Raw genomic sequence first — 19812 nt, 5'->3', positions numbered from 1 at the left:
GTTTAAGCTCGATTGTGAACTGTTTGCTTTCTCCTTGTTTAAGCTCGATTGTGAACTGTTTGCTTTCTCCGTGTTTCAGCTCTATTGTGAACTGTTTGCTTTCTCCTTGTTTAAACTCTATTGTGAACTGTTTGCTTTCTCCTGGTTGCAGCTCTATTGTGAACTGTTTGCTTTCTCCTTGTTTAAACTCTATTGTGAACTGTTTGCTTTCTCCGTGTTTAAGCTCTATTGTGAACTGTTTGCTTTTGCCTTTAAGCTCTATTGTGAACTGTTTACTTTCTCCGTTAAGCTCTTTTGTGAACTGATTACTTTCTCCTTTAAGCTCTATTGTGAACTGTTTGCTTTCTCCGTGCTTAAGCTCTATTGTGAACTGCTTGCTTTCCCCTTGTTTCAGCTCTATTGTGAACTGTTTGCTTTCTCCTTGTTCAAACTCTATTGTGAACTGTTTGCTTTCTCCGTGTTTAAGCTCCATTGTGAACTGTTTGCTTTCTCCGTGCTTAAGCTCGATTGTGAACTGTTTGCTTTCCCCTTGTTTCAGCTCTATTGTGAACTGTTTGCTTTCTCCTTGTTCAAACTCTATTGTGAACTGTTTTCTTTCTCCTTGTTTAAGCTCTATTCTGAACTGTGTGCTTTCTCCGTGTTTAAGCTCTATTGTGAACGGTTTGCTTTCCCCTTGTTTCAGCTCGATTGTGAACTGTTTGCTTTCTCTTTGTTTAAGCTCGATTGTGAACTGTTTGCTTTCTCCTTGTTTAAGCTCTTTTGTGAACTGTTTGCTTTCTCCGTGTTTAAGCTCCATTGTGAACTGTTTGCTTTCTCCTTGTTTAAACTCTATTGTGAACTGTTTGCTTTCTCCGTGTTTAAGCTCTATTGTGAACTGTTTGCTTTCTCCTTGTTTTTGCTCCATTGTGAACTGTTTGCTTTTGCCTTTAAGCTCTATTGTGAACTGTTTGCTTTCTCCGTGTTTAAACTCGATTGTGAGCTGTTTGCTTTCTCCGTATTAAAGCTCTATTGTGAACTGTTTGCTTTCTCCTTGTTTAAGCTCTATTGTGAACTGTTTGCTTTCTCCGTGTTGAAGCTCTCTTGTGAACTGTTTGCTTTCTCTGTCTTTAAGCTCTATTGTGAACTGTTTGCTTTCTCTTTGTTTAAGCTCTCTTGTGAACTGTTTGCTTTCTCCTTGTTGCAGCTCTATTGTGAACTGTTTGCTTTCTCCTTCTTGAAGCTCTCTTGTGAACGGTTTGCTTTCTCCTTGATTAAACTCTATTGTGAACTGTTTGTTTTCTCCGTGTTTAAGCTCTATTGTGAACTGTTTACTTTCTCATTGTTTAAGCTCTATTGTGAACTGTTTGCTTTCTCCCTGTTTAAACACTATTGTGAACTGTTTGCTTTCTCCGTGCTTCAGCTCTATTGTGAACTGTTTGTTTTCTCCTTGTTTGAGCTCTATTGTGAACTGTTTGCTTTCTCCGTGTTTAAGCTCTATTGTGAAATGTGTGCTTTCTCCGTGTTTAAGCTCTATTGTGAACGGTTTGCTTTCTCCGTATTAAAGCTCTATTGTGAACTGTTTGCTTTCTCCTTGTTTGAGCTCTATTGTGAACTGTTTGCGTTCTCCTTGTTTAAGCTCTATTGTGAACTGTTTGCGTTCTCCTTGTTTAAGCTCTATTGTGAACTGTTTGCTTCCTCCTTGTTTAAGCTCTATTGTGAACTGTTTGCTTTCTCCTTGTTTAAGCTCTATTGTGAACTGTTTGCTTTCTCCGTGTTTAAGCTCTATTGTGAACTGTTTGCTTCCTCCTTGTTTAAGCTCTATTGTGAACTGTTTGCTTTCTCCTTGTTTAAGCTGTATTGTGAACTGTTTACTTTCTCCATGTTTAAGCTCTGTTGTGAACTGTTTGCTTTCTCCGTTAAGCTCTTTTGTGAACTGATTACTTTCTCCTTGAAGCTCTATTGTGAACTGTTTACTTTCTCCTTGTTTAACCTCTATTGAGAACTGTTTGCTTTCTCCTTTCGGCTCTATTGTGAACTGTTTACTTTCTCCTTGTTTAACCTCTATTGTGAAATTTTTGCTTTCTCCTTTCGGCTCAATTGTGAACTGTTTACTTTCTCCATGTTTAAGCTCTATTGTGAACTGTTTGCTTTCTCCGTGTTTAAGCTCTTTTGTGAACTGTTTGCTTTCTCCATGTTTAAGCTCCATTGTGAACTGTTTGCTTTCTCTGTCTTTAAGCTCTATTGTGAACTGTTTGCTTTCTCCGTGCTTAAGCTCCATTGTGAACTGCTTGCTTTCCCCTTGTTTCAGCTCTATTGTGAACTGTTTGCTTTCTCCTTGTTCAAACTCTATTGTGAACTGTTTGCTTTCTCCGTGTTTAAGCTCCATTGTGAACTGTTTGCTTTCTCCTTGATTAAACTCGATTGTGAACTGTATGCTTTCTACGTGTTTAAGCTCTATATTGAACTGTTTACTTTCTCATTGTTTAAGCTCTATTCTGAACAGTGTGCTTTCTCCGTGTTTAAGCTCTATTGTGAACAGTTTGCTTTATCCGTGTTTAAGCTCGATTGTGAACTGTTTGCTTTCTCCTTGTTTAAGCTCGATTGTGAACTGTTTGCTTTCTCCGTGTTTAAGCTCCATTGTGAACTGTTTGCTTTCTCTGTCTTTAAGCTCTATTGTGAACTGTTTGCTTACTCCTGGTTGCAGCTCTATTGTGAACTGTTTGCTTTCTCCTTGTTTAAACTCTATTGTGAACTGTTTGCTCTCTCCGTTTTTAAGCTCTATTGTGAACTGTTTGCTTTCTCCTTGTTTTTGCTCCATTGTGAACTGTTTCCTTTTGCCTTTTATCTCTATTGTGAACTGTTTACTTTCTCCGTTAAGCTCTTTTGTGAACTGATTACTTTCTCCTTTAAGCTCTGTTGTGAACTGTTTGCTTTCTCCTTGTTTAACCGCTGTTGTGAACTGTTTGCTTTCTCCTTTAGGCTCTATTGTGAACTGTTTACTTTCTCCATGTTTAAGCTCTGTTGTGAACGGTTTGCTTTCTCCTTGATTAAACTCGATTGTGAACTGTTTGTTTTCTCCGTGTTTAAGCTCCATTGTGAACTGTTTGCTTTCTCCTTGTTTAAACACTATTGTGAACTGTTTGTTTTCTCCGTGTTTAAGCTCTATTGTGAACGGTTTGCTTTCTCCTTGTTTAAGCTCGATTGTGAACTGTTTGCTTTCTCCTTGTTTCAGCTCTATTGTGAACTGTTTGCTTTCTCCTTGTTTTTGCTCCATTGTGAACTGTTTGCTTTTGCCTTTAAGCTCTATTCTGAACTGTTTACTTTCTCCGTTAAGCTCTTTTGTGAACTGATTGCTTTCTCCGTGCTTAAGCTCTATTGTGAACTGCTTGCTTTCCCCTTGTTTCAGCTCTATTGTGAACTGTTTGCTTTCTCCTTGTTCAAACTCTATTGTGAACTGTTTGCTTTCTCCGTGTTTAAGCTCCATTGTGAACTGTTTGCTTTCTCCGTGCTTAAGCTCGATTGTGAACTGTTTGCTTTCCCCTTGTTTCAGCTCTATTGTGAACTGTTTGCTTTCTCCTTGTTCAAACTCTATTGTGAACTGTTTTCTTTCTCCTTGTTTAAGCTCTATTCTGAACGGTTTGCTTTATCCGTGTTTAAGCTCGATTGTGAACTGTTTGCTTTCTCCTTGTTTAAGCTGTTTTGTGAACTGTTTGCTTTCTCCGTGTTTAAGCTCCATTGTGAACTGTTTGCTTTCTCTGTCTTTAAGCTCTATTGTGAACTGTTTGCTTTCTCCGTGCTTAAGCTCTATTGTGAACTGTTTGCTCTCTCCGTTTTTAAGCTCTATTGTGAACTGTTTACTTTCTCCTTGTTTAACCGCTGTTGTGAACTGTTTGCTTTCTCCTTTAGGCTCTATTGTGAACTGTTTACTTTCTCCATGTTTAAGCTCTGCTGTGAACGGTTTGCTTTCTCCTTGATTAAGCTCGATTGTGAACTGTTTGCTTTCTCCTTGTTTAAGCTCGATTGTGAACTGTTTGCTTTCTCCTTGTTTAAGCTCTATTGTGAACTGTTTGCTTTCTCCTTGTTTAAGCTCCATTGTGAACTGTTTGCTTTCTCCTTGTTTACACACTATTGTGAACTGTTTGTTTTCTCCGTGTTTAAGCTCCATTGTGACCAGTTTGCTTTCTCCTTGCTTAAGCTCGATTGTGAACTGTTTGCTTTCTCCTTGTTTAAGCTCGATTGTGAACTGTTTGTTTTCTCCTTGTTTAAGCTCGATTGTGAACTGTTTGTTTTCTCCTTGTTTCAGCTCTATTGTGAACTGTTTGCTTTCTCCTGGTTGCAGCTCTATTGTGAACTGTTTGCTTTCTCCTTGTTTAAACTCTATTGTGAACTGTTTGCTTTCTCCATGTTTAAGCTCTATTGTGAACTGTTTGCTTTCTCCGTGCTTAAGCTGTATTGTGAACTGTTTGCTTTCTCCTTGTTGGAGCTCCATTGTGAACTGTTTGCTTTCTCCTTGTTTAAGCTCTATTGTGAACTGTTTGCTTTCTCCTTGTTTAAGCTCGATTGTGAACTGTTTGCTTTCTCCTTGTTTAATCTCTTTTGTGAACTGTTTCCTTTCTCCTTGTTTCAGCTCGATCGTGAACTGTTTGCTTTCTCCTTGTTTAATCTCTTTTGTGAACTGTTTCCTTTCTCCTTGTTTCAGCTCGATCGTGAACTGTTTGCTTTCTCCGTGTTTAAACTCGATTGTGAGCTGTTTGCTTTCTCCGTATTAAAGCTCCATTGTGAACTGTTCGCTTTCTCCTTGTTTAAGCTCTATTGTGAACTGTTTGCTTTCTCCGTGCTTAATCTCTATTGTGAACTGTTTGCTTTCCCCTTGTTTCAGCTCTATTGTGAACTGTTTGCTTTCTCCTTGTTTAAGCTCTATTGTGAACTGTTTGCTTTCTCCGTGTTTAAGCTGTATTGTGAACTGTTTACTTTCTCCATGTTTAAGCTCTGTTGTGAACTGTTTGCTTTCTCCGTTAAGCTCTTTTGTGAACTGATTACTTTCTCCTTGAAGCTCTATTGTGAACTGTTTACTTTCTCCTTGTTTAACCTCTATTGAGAACTGTTTGCTTTCTCCTTTCGGCTCTATTGTGAACTGTTTACTTTCTCCTTGTTTAACCTCTATTGTGAAATTTTTGCTTTCTCCTTTCGGCTCAATTGTGAACTGTTTACTTTCTCCATGTTTAAGCTCTATTGTGAACTGTTTGCTTTCTCCGTGTTTAAGCTCTTTTGTGAACTGTTTGCTTTCTCCATGTTTAAGCTCCATTGTGAACTGTTTGCTTTCTCTGTCTTTAAGCTCTATTGTGAACTGTTTGCTTTCTCCGTGCTTAAGCTCCATTGTGAACTGCTTGCTTTCCCCTTGTTTCAGCTCTATTGTGAACTGTTTGCTTTCTCCTTGTTCAAACTCTATTGTGAACTGTTTGCTTTCTCCGTGTTTAAGCTCCATTGTGAACTGTTTGCTTTCTCCTTGATTAAACTCGATTGTGAACTGTATGCTTTCTACGTGTTTAAGCTCTATATTGAACTGTTTACTTTCTCATTGTTTAAGCTCTATTCTGAACAGTGTGCTTTCTCCGTGTTTAAGCTCTATTGTGAACAGTTTGCTTTATCCGTGTTTAAGCTCGATTGTGAACTGTTTGCTTTCTCCTTGTTTAAGCTCGATTGTGAACTGTTTGCTTTCTCCTTGTTTAAGCTCTTTTGTGAACTGTTTGCTTTCTCCGTGTTTAAGCTCCATTGTGAACTGTTTGCTTACTCCTGGTTGCAGCTCTATTGTGAACTGTTTGCTTTCTCCTTGTTTTTGCTCCATTGTGAACTGTTTCCTTTTGCCTTTTATCTCTATTGTGAACTGTTTACTTTCTCCGTTAAGCTCTTTTGTGAACTGATTACTTTCTCCTTTAAGCTCTGTTGTGAACTGTTTGCTTTCTCCTTGTTTAACCGCTGTTGTGAACTGTTTGCTTTCTCCTTTAGGCTCTATTGTGAACTGTTTACTTTCTCCATGTTTAAGCTCTGTTGTGAACGGTTTGCTTTCTCCTTGATTAAACTCGATTGTGAACTGTTTGTTTTCTCCGTGTTTAAGCTCCATTGTGAACTGTTTGCTTTCTCCTTGTTTAAACACTATTGTGAACTGTTTGTTTTCTCCGTGTTTAAGCTCTATTGTGAACGGTTTGCTTTCTCCTTGTTTAAGCTCGATTGTGAACTGTTTGCTTTCTCCTTGTTTCAGCTCTATTGTGAACTGTTTGCTTTCTCCTTGTTTTTGCTCCATTGTGAACTGTTTGCTTTTGCCTTTAAGCTCTATTGTGAACTGTTTACTTTCTCCGTTAAGCTCTTTTGTGAACTGATTACTTTCTCCTTTAAGCTCTATTGTGAACTGTTTGCTTTCTCCGTGCTTAAGCTCTATTGTGAACTGTTTGCTTTCTCCTTGTTCAAACTCTATTGTGAACTGTTTGCTTTCTCCGTGTTTAAGCTCCATTGTGAACTGTTTGCTTTCTCCGTGCTTAAGCTCGATTGTGAACTGTTTGCTTTCCCCTTGTTTCAGCTCTATTGTGAACTGTTTGCTTTCTCCTTGTTCAAACTCTATTGTGAACTGTTTTCTTTCTCCTTGTTTAAGCTCTATTCTGAACGGTTTGCTTTATCCGTGTTTAAGCTCGATTGTGAACTGTTTGCTTTCTCCTTGTTTAAGCTCGATTGTGAACTGTTTGCTTTCTCCTTGTTTAAGCTGTTTTGTGAACTGTTTGCTTTCTCCGTGTTTAAGCTCCATTGTGAACTGTTTGCTTTCTCTGTCTTTAAGCTCTATTGTGAACTGTTTGCTTTCTCCGTGCTTAAGCTCTATTGTGAACTGTTTGCTTTCCCCTTGTTTCAGCTCTATTGTGAACTGTTTGCTCTCTCCGTTTTTAAGCTCTATTGTGAACTGTTTACTTTCTCCTTGTTTAACCGCTGTTGTGAACTGTTTGCTTTCTCCTTTAGGCTCTATTGTGAACTGTTTACTTTCTCCATGTTTAAGCTCTGCTGTGAACGGTTTGCTTTCTCCTTGATTAAGCTCGATTGTGAACTGTTTGCTTTCTCCTTGTTTAAGCTCGATTGTGAACTGTTTGCTTTCTCCTTGTTCAAACTCTATTGTGAACTGTTTTCTTTCTCCTTGTTTAAGCTCTATTCTGAACGGTTTGCTTTATCCGTGTTTAAGCTCGATTGTGAACAGTTTGCTTTCTCCTTGTTTAAGCTCGATTGTGAACTGTTTGCTTTCTCCTTGTTTAAGCTGTTTTGTGAACTGTTTGCTTTCTCCGTGTTTAAGCTCCATTGTGAACTGTTTGCTTTCTCTGTCTTTAAGCTCTATTGTGAACTGTTTGCTTTCTCCGTGCTTAAGCTCTATTGTGAACTGTTTGCTTTCCCCTTGTTTCAGCTCTATTGTGAACTGTTTGCTCTCTCCGTTTTTAAGCTCTATTGTGAACTGTTTACTTTCTCCTTGTTTAACCGCTGTTGTGAACTGTTTGCTTTCTCCTTTAGGCTCTATTGTGAACTGTTTACTTTCTCCATGTTTAAGCTCTGCTGTGAACGGTTTGCTTTCTCCTTGATTAAGCTCGATTGTGAACTGTTTGCTTTCTCCTTGTTTAAGCTCGATTGTGAACTGTTTGCTTTCTCCTTGTTTAAGCTCTATTGTGAACTGTTTGCTTTCTCCTTGTTTAAGCTCCATTGTGAACTGTTTGCTTTCTCCTTGTTTACACACTATTGTGAACTGTTTGTTTTCTCCGTGTTTAAGCTCCATTGTGACCAGTTTGCTTTCTCCTTGCTTAAGCTCGATTGTGAACTGTTTGCTTTCTCCTTGTTTAAGCTCGATTGTGAACTGTTTGTTTTCTCCTTGTTTAAGCTCGATTGTGAACTGTTTGCTTTCTCCTTGTTTCAGCTCTATTGTGAACTGTTTGCTTTCTCCGTGTTTAAGCTCGATTGTGAACTGATTGCTTTCTCCTTGTTTTTGCTCCATTGTGAACTGTTTGCTTTTGCCTTTCTGCTCTATTGTGAACTGTTTACTTTCTCCGTTAAGCTCTTTTGTGAACTGATTACTTTCTCCTTTAAGCTCCATTGTGAACTGTTTACTTTCTCCTTCTTTAAGCTCTGTTGTGAACTGTTTGCTTTCTCCTTTAGGCTCTATTGTGAACTGTTTACTTTCTCCATGTTTAAGCTCTGTTGTGAATGGTTTGCTTTCTCCTTGATTAAACTCCATTGTGAACTGTTTGTTTTCTCCGTGTTTAAGCTCTATTGTGAACTGTTTACTTTCTCATTGTTTAAGCTCTATTGTGAACTGTTTGCTTTCTCCTTGGTTAAACACTATTGTGAACTGTTTGTTTTCTCCATGTTTAAGCTTCATTGTGAACTGTTTACTCTTTCATTGCTTAAGCTCCATTGTGAACTGTTTGCTGTCTCCTTGTTTAAACACTATTGTGAACTGTTTGTTTTCTCCGTGTTTAAGCTCTATTGTGAACTGTTTGCTTTCTCTGTGCTTAAGCTCTATTGTGAACTGTTTACTCTTTCATTGTTTAAGCTCCATTGTGAACTGTTTGCTTTCTGCTTGTTCAAGCTCGATTGTGAACTGTTTGCTTTCTCCATGTTTATGCTCTATTGTGAACTGTTTGCTTTCTCCGTGTTTAAGCTCCATTGTGAACTGTTTGCTTTCTCCTGGTTGCAGCTCTATTGTGAACTGTTTGCTTTCTCTGTGTTTAAGCTCCATTGTGAACTGATTGCTTTCTCCTTGTTTTTGCTCCATTGTGAACTGATTGCTTTCTCCTTGTTTTTGCTCCATTGTGAACTGTTTACTTTCTCCTTCTTTTAGCTCTGTTGTGAACTGTTTGCTTTCTCCTTGTTTAACCGCTGTTGTGAACTGTTTGCTTTCTCCTTTCGGCTTTATTGTGAACTGTTTACTTTCTCCATGTTTAAGCTCTGTTGTGAACGGTTTGCTTTCTCCTTGATTAAACTCCATTGTGAACTGTTTGTTTTCTCCGTGTTTAAGCTCTATTGTGAACTGTTTGCTTTCTCCTTTAAGCTCTGTCGTGAACTGTTTACTTTCTCCTTGTTTAAGCTCTGTTGTGAACTGTTTGCTTTCTCCGTGCTTAAGCGCTATTGTGAACTGTTTGTTTTCTCCTTGTTTGAGCTCTATTGTGAACTGCTTGCTTTCTCCGTGTTTAAGCTCTATTGTGAAATGTGTGCTTTCTCCGTGTTTAAGCTCTATTGTGAACGGTTTGCTTTCTCCGTGTTTAAGCTCGATTGTGAACTGTTTGCTTTCTCCGTGCTTAAGCTCTGTTGTGAACTGTTTGCTTTCTCCTTGTTTCAGCTCTATCGTGAACTGTTTGCTTTCTCCGTGTTTAAGCTCTATCGTGAACTGTTTGCTTTCTCCTTGTTTAAACTCTATTGTGAACTGTTTGCTTTCTCTGTCTTTAAGCTCTATTGTGAACTGCGTGCTTTCTCCTTGTTTAAGCTTGATTGTGAACTGTTTGCTTTCTCCATGTTTAAGCTCTATTGTGAACTGTTTGCTTTCTCCTTGTTTCAGCTCTATTGTGAACTGTTTGCTTTCTCCTTGTTTCAGCTCGATCGTGAACTGTTTGCTTTCTCCGTGTTTCAGCACTGTTGTGAACTGTTTGCTTTCTCCGTGTTTAAGCTCGACTGTGAACTGTTTGCTTTCTCCTTGTTTAAGCTCGATTGTGAACTGTTTGCTTTCTCCTTGTTTAAGCTCCATTGTGAACTGTTTGCTTTCTCTGTCTTTAAGCTCTATTGTGAACTGTTTGCTTTCCCCTTGTTTCAGCTCTATTGTGAACTGTTTGCTTTCTCCTTGTTTTTGCTCCATTGTGAACTGTTTGCTTTTGCCTTTAAGCTCTATTGTGAACTGATTACTTTCTCCTTTAAGCTCTATTGTGAACTGTTTACTTTCTCCTTGTTTAAGCTCTGTTGTGAACTGTTTGCTTTCTCCGTGTTATAGCTCTATTGTGAACTGTTTACTTTCTCCTTGTCTAACCTCTATTGTGAACTGTTTACTTTCTCCTTCAAGCTCTGTTGTGAACTGTTTACTTTCTCCTTGTTTAACCGCTATTGTCAACTGTTTGCTTTCTTCTTTAGGCTCTATTGTTAACTGTTTGCATTTTCCTTGTTTAAGCTCTGTTTGATTTATCCTTTCTTTAACCTCTATTGTGAGCTGTTTGCATTTTCCTTGTTTAAGCTCTGTTGTGAACTGTTTGATTTATCCTTTCTTTAACCTCTATTGTCAACTGTTTACTTTCTCCTTGTTTAAGCTTTATTGTGAACTGTTCACTTTCTCCTTTAACCTCTATTGTGAACTGTTTACTTCCTCCATTATGCCCTATTGTGAACTGTTTACTTTCTGCTTTCTTTAATGTCCATTCTGAACTGTTCACTTTTTTCAAGCTTCATTTTATCGCGCGCACTTTTGCAGCTAACGCCTCATTGTGCGCTTTTTTTTTGTCTTTCCAGGTGTTGTTTGTTTCCAGCCTCATTGTGCGCTTTCCCCCGATTGTTGCTGCTTTTTTTTCGCAAGCTTGCTCGCTGTTACAGTCAATCGCCGCTTTTTTTTTCAAGCCTAGTTGTCTGTTTTTTTTTGTCTTGTTTTTGTTCTTCAAGCTGCATTATGCGCCTTTTTCCTTTCTCCAGCTCTCTTTTTAAGCTTCATTTTGCGCTTATTTTTTGTTTATTCCATGCCTTTTTCCAACTCGGTTGTACTCCGTGTTTTTTTCATGCAGTTCCCCAGATTGCCCCCCCTCTTTTACAGCTTTTCTTTCAATGAAATTTTCTCTGATGTCTTTTTTTAACTCCCGTTCGCCATTGTCTTTTCCTCTCCTGTTACCAATCCAGATTCCTGGTATTCCAATCTTCCTACCGAATTCTCCCAAATGCCTTTACTTGATCCACTGCTGAGTACTCCCCACCTCACTGCTGGACCCCAACTACCCGTGTCCGCCACAATGTTGTGCCTCACTCAGATACCGGTCCCTCACTTTATGAAGAAACAAAGACAGCCATTTGCAAAGGAGAGTAAAATTCTGCAGGAACAGACAATCCCAAAATCAGAATGGCTGCAGCTTTGGCAATCACAATCTTTAAAAAAAAAACACAAAAAGGCGAACGAAGTCACACAGCAACTGAATTCTGAGCATCACCTCACCGACAATTCAGCTTTGTGGCCTTAAAGGGACACCGCTTCATCCAACACGTGGTCTTTTCATCTTTCAGATGGTCAAAAGTAATTTTTTTTTTAAAGGAGACAGTCATTTAATGCTCGTTTCTGGAGCAGACAATTTCAAGCATCTGCCAATCCATGCACTTTCCTTACAAGTAGTAAATAACCTCTAACTGACCGCAGCATCTCCTTTCTGGACAGGGATTAGATTTATGTGGCATTAAAGGGACAGGCTTCGTTAAACATTACTGTACCTCAGCGGCAGAATCATTTATTGCGCATTACACGGTATAACACGCGCGCTGGCAGGTCATCCGATTTATGAGCAATGCTGTGGGAGTTCCTTATATATATTTTTAAAAGATCAATAGTGTGCCTGTTAAGGTGATGGGGAAGTGAACATTTTAAACCATTTCAGGCATTTGATGGCAACATCAAAAGGTCAGTGCTCTGTTTGCCTTTTCCTACACCAAGTCATCCGATGGCCTCTGACCGAGATGGCAGATGGCAATTACAAATTGGTGCCAGATCAGGGAGCGGTTTGGTGCAGTGGGACTACACCATAACAAGCTGGCAGAGAAAGGAGGTTCAACAGTCTGGACCATAGGTTATAGAGATGTGCTACACTAACCCCATTCCCCAGAAGATCAATATTATTAACTAAAATTCTATGAAACCCTGAGATCTATTTGCCTAAGGATATATATATATATATATATATATATGAGAGAGAGAGCCAAGTTATACATAGGCAAGTGGTATGTAATCTGTGGCCATATGGCCATCTCTAATCCCTGGGCCCTGGAAACATTGCTCTCAAATCCCAGATCATTCAATCCCATTTGTGGATACATTTCTATTGGAGAAATGCTGAAAATCGAGACATCATGTCAAAGCCTTTCATCTTGCACTCGTCAGGACAACCGCAAGAATGCCAATGTAAGAGAAAACTACAACTTTATTGGACAGCATGTATAAAGTTGTTGTTTCCCCTGACATTGGTATTCTTGCGGATTGTCCTGATGAGTGCAAGACCAAAAGCTTCGACAGGTTCTGTGCTACCAAACCACTACATTTCTACTCGCTGTTTCACTTGGTTTCCAAAAGAGTTGTTTTCAGCGCTGTTGCTATCTGCAAGTTAATGAGAACATGGGCTGAGCTTTGCAGGTGGAACACGAGTCTCCATGATGTGTACCCGCACAGCCCACAGACATTGAATTACCTTGACTTATGCTGTGCTACTTCGTGTCTATAAAAGAACACTTGCCTGATGAACATGGTTGGGATGCGACCAGTTTTCCCTGCCAACCCCACGCCATGAAAGCTACACCTTTCTGCAATTCCTCTACATTTCTCTCGCTTGAGATTCGTACCTATGAATGGGAAGGGGGAGGGGGGGCGGCGGGGGCACAGAATGACCCCAGTTACAGTCTGCCTGCTTATTAGATCGCGCTCTGCTCAGACAGCAGCAATGGGAATCCTCCCGAAATCTATTCCGAAAAGATTTCACTATCCCATCAGCTCTCCGCCAACACTGGGGGGAAGGGCGGGGGGATGGCTTTTTAAGAAATTCCCAGGGAATCGACACCTGGGACCTTTATGAGGGCACACAATGTGAAGCCAGAGCAGATAACCTTGCTCATTTATCTCATTGCTGCTGGTGGGATCTTGCTGTGCCCAGGCTCCTACATTACAGCAGTGGCTACCCTTCAAAGAATCGGCTGCAAAGCGCTTTGGGATGTCCTGGGGAAGGGAGAAGTGGTGTACAACAGGGTAAAGCTTTCTTCTTTCGTAGGGCTGAGTCAAAATCGGGGGAAACTTCATCCACAGCTTTCACTTGTGTTTATGCCGACTTAAAACTTAAACCCTTTTGCATCAATGGGGCGACTTGGCCGGGAGGATATCATGAAACAAGCATTCCGCTTGTCTTTTCGAATCTATGCTCGCACTCATGTGAGTGTGACAGCCAGACACGTCACCCAAATAACAAATAATGAGAGGACTGATTTCAGTGAGGATAGGAAAGCATCTCCTGGTATGAATGCGGAGCTGTTCTGACGGAGGGCAAACACCCAGAGCGGCTGCAGGTAACATTGATTTTGCAGGCAAACTATGATGTGTCTGTGGTGCAGTGATTTGTTGCAATACTCATTACATTGTCACTTTCTACTGCAGGCGGAAAACATAACAAACATTTGCTGCTGTTTAATGGATACAGGTGCATCTTTAATTCCTTTTTTTAATGGAAGGGGTTTTAAACAGTGCCAGTTTTGAAAGGAACTGTTTACAACTGTATTTGGGGTGAAATACATTACAATGCTCAACCTCCTAAGCTGCCACTTATCCAGTAGGTCAATTCTGGAGTCAATCTTCGTGTTATTTAAATAGCACCAGGATCCCGAGCAAATGATTGTTAACATTTATGTGAATCAATTTGGTTATTGCTAGTCCTCCGGTCAGGTTCTTAAATACCTTCATCTTGCTGTTAGGTTTAACTGTCATAGCGGATATACTGAAATCATTGAATCATTACCAGTCTGCCAGCCTCGTTGTTGTGCAGGTTGGTGAGGTAGCGCAGGTCTCGACCCCTCTCGCTTGAATCCACGAACTCGCGGCCGAAGACGCGGCCGAATTCAATGTTGTCGCTGCAGCCTCCCCAGTGCCAGTCCGGCCCGCCTGGTCCCCGGCGCCGGTAATCGCAGGTACACGACTCGATGGAGCCTTCAGAACAGGAGCGGGACACCGAGTGAGTCACCGCCGCGCTGGTGAGAGCGAAGATGAAGGCAGTTTCTCGGCAACCTGCAGGGGAAAAGCTGGAAAGGTTAGAGAAAGAAACACAGAGCAAGAATCAGACAGAGAGAGAGAGAGAGACGCACACATGGAGAGAGTCTCAGATATGGAGCAGAGAGAGAAACGCACAGACACAAATGCAGAAACAGAGAGGCAGACAAACACGTGGAGAGAGAGAGACCGAACTGGAGTCACACACAGATGGAGAAACACACACACACACAGGATATAAGCGGTGAAAGAGGGACAGAGATGGAAAAACAGAGTAAAGGAGACACGGAAATGTGGAGCGAGAGAGACACCTGTGAGGAAATCGTGCGAGACAGACATGGAGAAACCGAGCAAGATGCACAGATCAGGGAAATCAGGGAACAGAAGATCCACAGGGGAACAGACACCCATCAAGCAGAGAGACGCACACTGAAACAAAGTATGAAGACACCAAAAGCGAGAGAGACCGGGATATGGAGAAACAGAGCGAGAGACGCGTACACACAGAGATACATACATAAGAAAGCAGGAAACAGCCCGTTAACGAGTTGGAAACAGACCTGTCGAGAGAATTAAACACACTCCTTGTGATCAGGAAGCACAAGGTAGTTAGACACTGAGATTTAGGAAAGCGTCTCTACCCACAACCTGAGTGACAGCAAACAGCAACATTCACTTAACAAATGTGCTTTAAGTTAACCAGTTAGCCTCCAAAAACGCGATTTGATAAACTCTCAAGGATGAAAGTTCAGTTCCTCGCCACACAACCCGTTCCACCTACTTCCAATGTTAGACCCTGTTTCCTGTTCCATAACCGGGCTAGTAATTTCCCTGCTACCAACTCTGAGAGGGAACTTAGGTACTGAGACAACATTGGGAAGATGAAGGCAGTCTGGCTAATGGATCTATTTTCATTGTTTACATGCCAGGTTCTAACATTTACGAGTTTCTACCTGTCGTGCAGGCACCAGATGTGTAGGTGGACTGTTAACCTGCTTCATTCCAAACTCAGATCAGACGCTGCTTACAGTTCATTACCTGCACACAAAGCCTTAGCTTGGGCTAGTGCTTGTGCAAAGGGCGGGCTTGCCTGTTCGGGGTTCTCATACATGTCTGTACATCAGACTAGTCTGGAATGAGCCGATTGCATTGGCTCGGTGATCCAGTACAATTACTGCCTTGGGTAGGCTGACCTCGGTTAGGGCGTCTCATATGGAACCAGACTTGACAGGGAGAGCCCTCGGCCTTTTCTTGGGGTTTCCTAATGGACTCAGTCTGATGTGAACTGGAGTGACCCCATTATCCTGATCGGGATTCCTATATTGGCCTAGACTGGACTGGGTACAGTCATGCAATTCTCCTGATAGGGGTGGGTTCTAGATGAAGCTGGCTGGGTTGGGCTGTACTGCTGGAGGGTACCTGATGTACAGTGAACTGGGATGGGTAACACTGCTCCCCCACCCCCACCCCCACCCCCCACGCTAAGCGGGGCTAGTCCAGGAAGCCTACCTCGGTTGACGATCTTGCCGAAGATGTTGGGGCTTTGGGACGTTGGACAGTTCCAGCGTCGGTTGCGGAATTGCCATTTGCACTCTCGGATGGCGTTCTGTAGCCCCCCGGTGATACTGTGCAATATCCCCGGGTTCTGGCGGATCAGTTTCCTCTGCTTTCGGCTCAGTAGCTGCAAACTCGGATCCAAAACCAACTGAACGTATTTCGAGTCGGTCAGTAAGTTAGAGGAGGAAGCAATGTTGACAATGCCCCTGAAACACACAAAACAACAAGAGAAACAAGCATAAATGGATGAAATGATTCTGGGGACCCACACGATGTGCAATAGTGCAGCTTAACAGTCTCAGAATGTGTCCGATTCTCAAAATACACCGATAAAAATGCACTCGCACCTGTTTGGAGTTTATTGCTGAAAATGAGACTCGTTTTTTTTTTAAAAGAAAAAAACAAGTTAATTGTGACTTTTTTCACTAAGAAACTTACCACCATCTCCCACTGTTATTTACTGCCAGGGTGTTGGAAAGTGAAGTAAACGCCAGTAACCACAGAGTCTTCAGTCCCAGAACTAATGTCATGGTGTTGTTTAGTCAAGACTGATCATAAAATATAGATTAGATTGTTGTATTTCCCCTCCCCCCTAAAATAATGAAGGTTTCAGAGAAGGCGAATTTCAGTGGAACAGGTTGCCTTCGCCAATGAATGCGGGCCGCCTCCAAATTGATCACCGCAGCTTCTTCATAACCAACGCTTGCTGCCTCTTATAAGTTTGTAGGAAGAGCTGGAAAAAAAAAAGTGGCGGACAAGCCTCCGAGTTTAGAGGAACAATGGCGGGACTGCGACACATTCTTGCCTTTATTGCCTGCGAGATCGGGCCCAAGAGCTGTCCATCATCATCCGGCTGAAAGACACCAGATTAAAACGGTTAATGTCCATGGAAAACCACTGCAATCCCTATTGTTCAATAACTTGCGGGCACCGGCAACAAGCTACTGCTATGTCACCCAATGTATCTGAACCAATTCTCCAGCAATCAGCCTCATTTATTTCCACATTGAGACAAAGGTCTCTTCAAATAATAGATATTGTCTCAATCTCATTTTTAAATAGCCAGGGCACAATGAGAGGAACCTCTTCCCGTGTTGCTTCCTACCACTGTTTATCAAGAACATGCTTCAAACTGTGGCTCCCATTCGCTGGGAGTCGCCGCCAGATCCCGGGGTATAAATGGCTCCTGACGCCTCTGTCGCGGCTCGGTATTTCTTTGGGCTGAGAAGTGGTTCATGTCGCCAGTGCGTTCGGGCTCACAGTCAGAGCCAGTTGGTTCTCGTTTTCAAGCGCAACTTTCACTTGTGTTTGTTTTTTGTAACAGTGACAAACAAATAAAGCAGGCATTCCCCCCCCCCCCCCCCCATTCAATCCCATAATATCACCGATCAGAAAACAGCTTTAATGTGGCTGCTGAACCGTCTGCAATATGTTTATTGCGACTGTTCCTGCGCTAAACTTGCATGGGTTTTTTTTTCATCCGCATTTCCACAAAATACAATGAATTTCCAATAAATGGGATTAAATGGTCATCTCTCTTGCCCAGTTTGGGTTGATTCCTGGGATTTTTCCTGTGAAGCCGCAATGGGTTCACTAAAAGTCCAGCGTCTGGTCTCCTTTAAAAGGAAGTCACAACGTCCCGTCATCTTTAAACCATTGTTGTTCCGTCTCAACTCTCGCCCTCCTGACAGAGTCAGGACAGTAAATGGGTAATTTACCTGAACTTTTCATTGTCTGTCAGGTTATGATGACGGTTCCTGGTGGGCCCCACAATATCATTTTATAACCTTTGAAATAATGTGCATTATAAATGCCTACAATAGTGGTTATAGTTTTTATATGTAAATATATATTTAATATATAAAATATGCGCCCATTGATAAGAATGGTGAGCAGTTCACTTTACAAATCGAAGCTGTGATTTATAGTTATGTTGAAACCATATTACACCAGTACTACTTGCCAAAGCTCGGCTTCCTCTCAGATTAACAATACTTGATTATTTAAAATGTGAGTATATTGTTGCGAAAGGACCAATATGAAGTATCAGTTTGCTGTGTGTATATCCTGGAACTGTCCTCGGGGTGGCGCTCGCGGGCCGTCAGAGCGAACGCAGAGGCTGTTTACAAAGTGTCCTGTATCAAATGCCAGATAACTTTCCCCAGAAACAATTCTCTAGTATGTAAAAAGTGAAAATTAGAGACAATTCAACGTTCAGACGATTGGAATGTGCAAAATCGGTAGATTATCTAGATTTTGTTGCCTCCGAAAGTAGATCAATGAAAGTACTATCAAGTGGCATAAATATATTAAACAAAAAAAAATTGCAAACAATTTCCTCACAGTCTGTTAAACGCATCTCTAGTTTACTTGGAACATTTAGAATTATTAGGAATAATATTTGAAATCCATATGCTGTTAAATGAATTGATTGGCGCTTTGTAAAATTGGAGACTTTGGCATCCAATCAGATTACGTTGTTCCTTGACTAACATAGGCTCAATGTTCCCAGCTGTATGTGTATCATGTGTATGCGATGTTTCCAGATCACACAATGTTTTACATGTGTTCGTGTACATTGAGAATTTGTGTCATAATCACAACGTTTTATCTCCTAATTGTTTTATCCGTTCAAAATCCAGGCGCTAGGTACTCAACATAATGAGACAACGTGGTATCTTTCATCACTTTTGCAGGGTTTAAAGATAGATTCCTTAAGCACTATGAAGTGATGTTGCCACAGGTCCTATGGTTATTTAGAGAAATACAGCGTTTAAAGTGCGCTCAACATGTATTCGCGGCTGTTATCTACCCACACAGTGCGTGTACAATACACAATTCAGGCCCTGAATTAGTCCCAGAAAAGACTTGTGTTCTTTAGGTCTGTCTAATGACCTCAATAAACACAGCATGCATGCCGCCAAGTGATAGATGAACGAACTGGATTCTGATTATAATTTTCCTGATTCTTTGACCATTGTGATGCGCCCACGAAGGTGAGATTTCGCTTTACGCTGGAGGACATTCAAATATAATACATAAAAATGACAATGGCAACAAGCCTACATTAAACAGCATTTAAACCCTCGGTTTAGTCATTTCCAAAGAATAAATAGGGGAAAAAAGGCACAGCGTGATAAACTCTTTCCATTTCTCTTTCACACAGCAGAAAGACCTCGATAACTCATTTGTGCCTGTGGTGCTCTTGAGTTATGATCTTGTGAAAACACAATGGCAATTCGCCTTCACCCAGAGGCAACTCCTGTGTGGCGCCGTTTATAGATGACACTCAGTGTACAGTGCGGTTTAGAGGTGACACCTAGTGCCATCTCCTGGGTACACGGTGCTACAGTTTTCCCTTGCTGTTTATAACTAAGTACAGGGTATTATTTGTCTTGCTGCACAGTGAGCTTGTCAGCTGCTAAGACATCCTACGCTTAATTATTTCTCAGTTACCTTTGAATAGAAGTTTCACTTGATTGCTACAAACTCATTGTGACACTTCATTCATATAACTCCAATATTTTCATTCAGAAAGGAACAAAGGTGTTGTGCGGACGATTAATGGAACATTCCTGATGTTATAGTCAATACTTTTTCTCGCTTTCGACACGGTTTTATATAGTTTAGATATTGAATCGCCCACTTTGAGATTTTAAGGGAATTAACTGATAATGGTGACAACATGGAAAGCTAATAAATGATGCGATTGTGGAGTGTTTTGCGGGCAACTCTTTGATACTGTCTATTTATGATAATCGGATATTTATTCCGATGCTATAGTGAAGACGTATCAGCATCTACATGGTTTGTAGGCACCTGGTGCGATATTGGTAACATATATTGGCAATTCATTGACTATTCCTTCCCTTAGTTGAACGGTGAGGTTGCATGCAGGATTTTTTTTTTATTCATTCAGGGAATGTGGGTGCGCACCATTTATTGCCCATCCCTAATTTCCCTTGAGAAGGTGCTGGGGAGCCGCCTTCTTGAATACAACTGAGTGGTTTGCTGGGCCATTTCAAAGGGCAGTTAACATTCAACCACATTGTTGTGGGTCTGGGAGTCACATGTAGGCCAGACCTGGTAAAGACGGCAGATTTTCTTCACATTAGTAAACCAGATGGGTTTTGAACAATCATGGTAGATTACTGATACGTTTTTTTTAAAAAAATCCAGATCTATTTAATTAATTTAAATTCCCCAGCTGTCATGGGATTTGAACCCGTGTCTCTGCATCATTAGTCCAGGCCTCTGAATTACTAGTCCATTATGCTACCATA

General features: G+C 41.0%; 1 protein-coding gene across 1 annotated transcript in view; it reads right to left on the bottom strand.

Moving 5' to 3' along the window:
* The window catches only part of wnt1 (wingless-type MMTV integration site family, member 1), a 127664-nt gene extending 111605 nt beyond the window's left edge, over positions 1-16059 (bottom strand). The window contains exons 1-3 of the mRNA XM_068024652.1: positions 15968-16059; positions 15482-15735; positions 13725-13990 (exon numbers count right to left, since the gene is read on the bottom strand). Coding sequence (XP_067880753.1) covers positions 13725-13990; positions 15482-15735; positions 15968-16059 — 612 coding nt within the window. The remainder of the gene's footprint in view (positions 1-13724; positions 13991-15481; positions 15736-15967) is intronic.
* Positions 16060-19812: the final 3753 nt, after the last annotated feature.

This window comes from Heterodontus francisci, chromosome X (assembly GCF_036365525.1).
Source record: "Heterodontus francisci isolate sHetFra1 chromosome X, sHetFra1.hap1, whole genome shotgun sequence".
NCBI classification, from domain to species: Eukaryota; Metazoa; Chordata; class Chondrichthyes; order Heterodontiformes; family Heterodontidae; genus Heterodontus; species Heterodontus francisci.
This window is presented reverse-complemented; position numbering and strand designations above follow the sequence as displayed.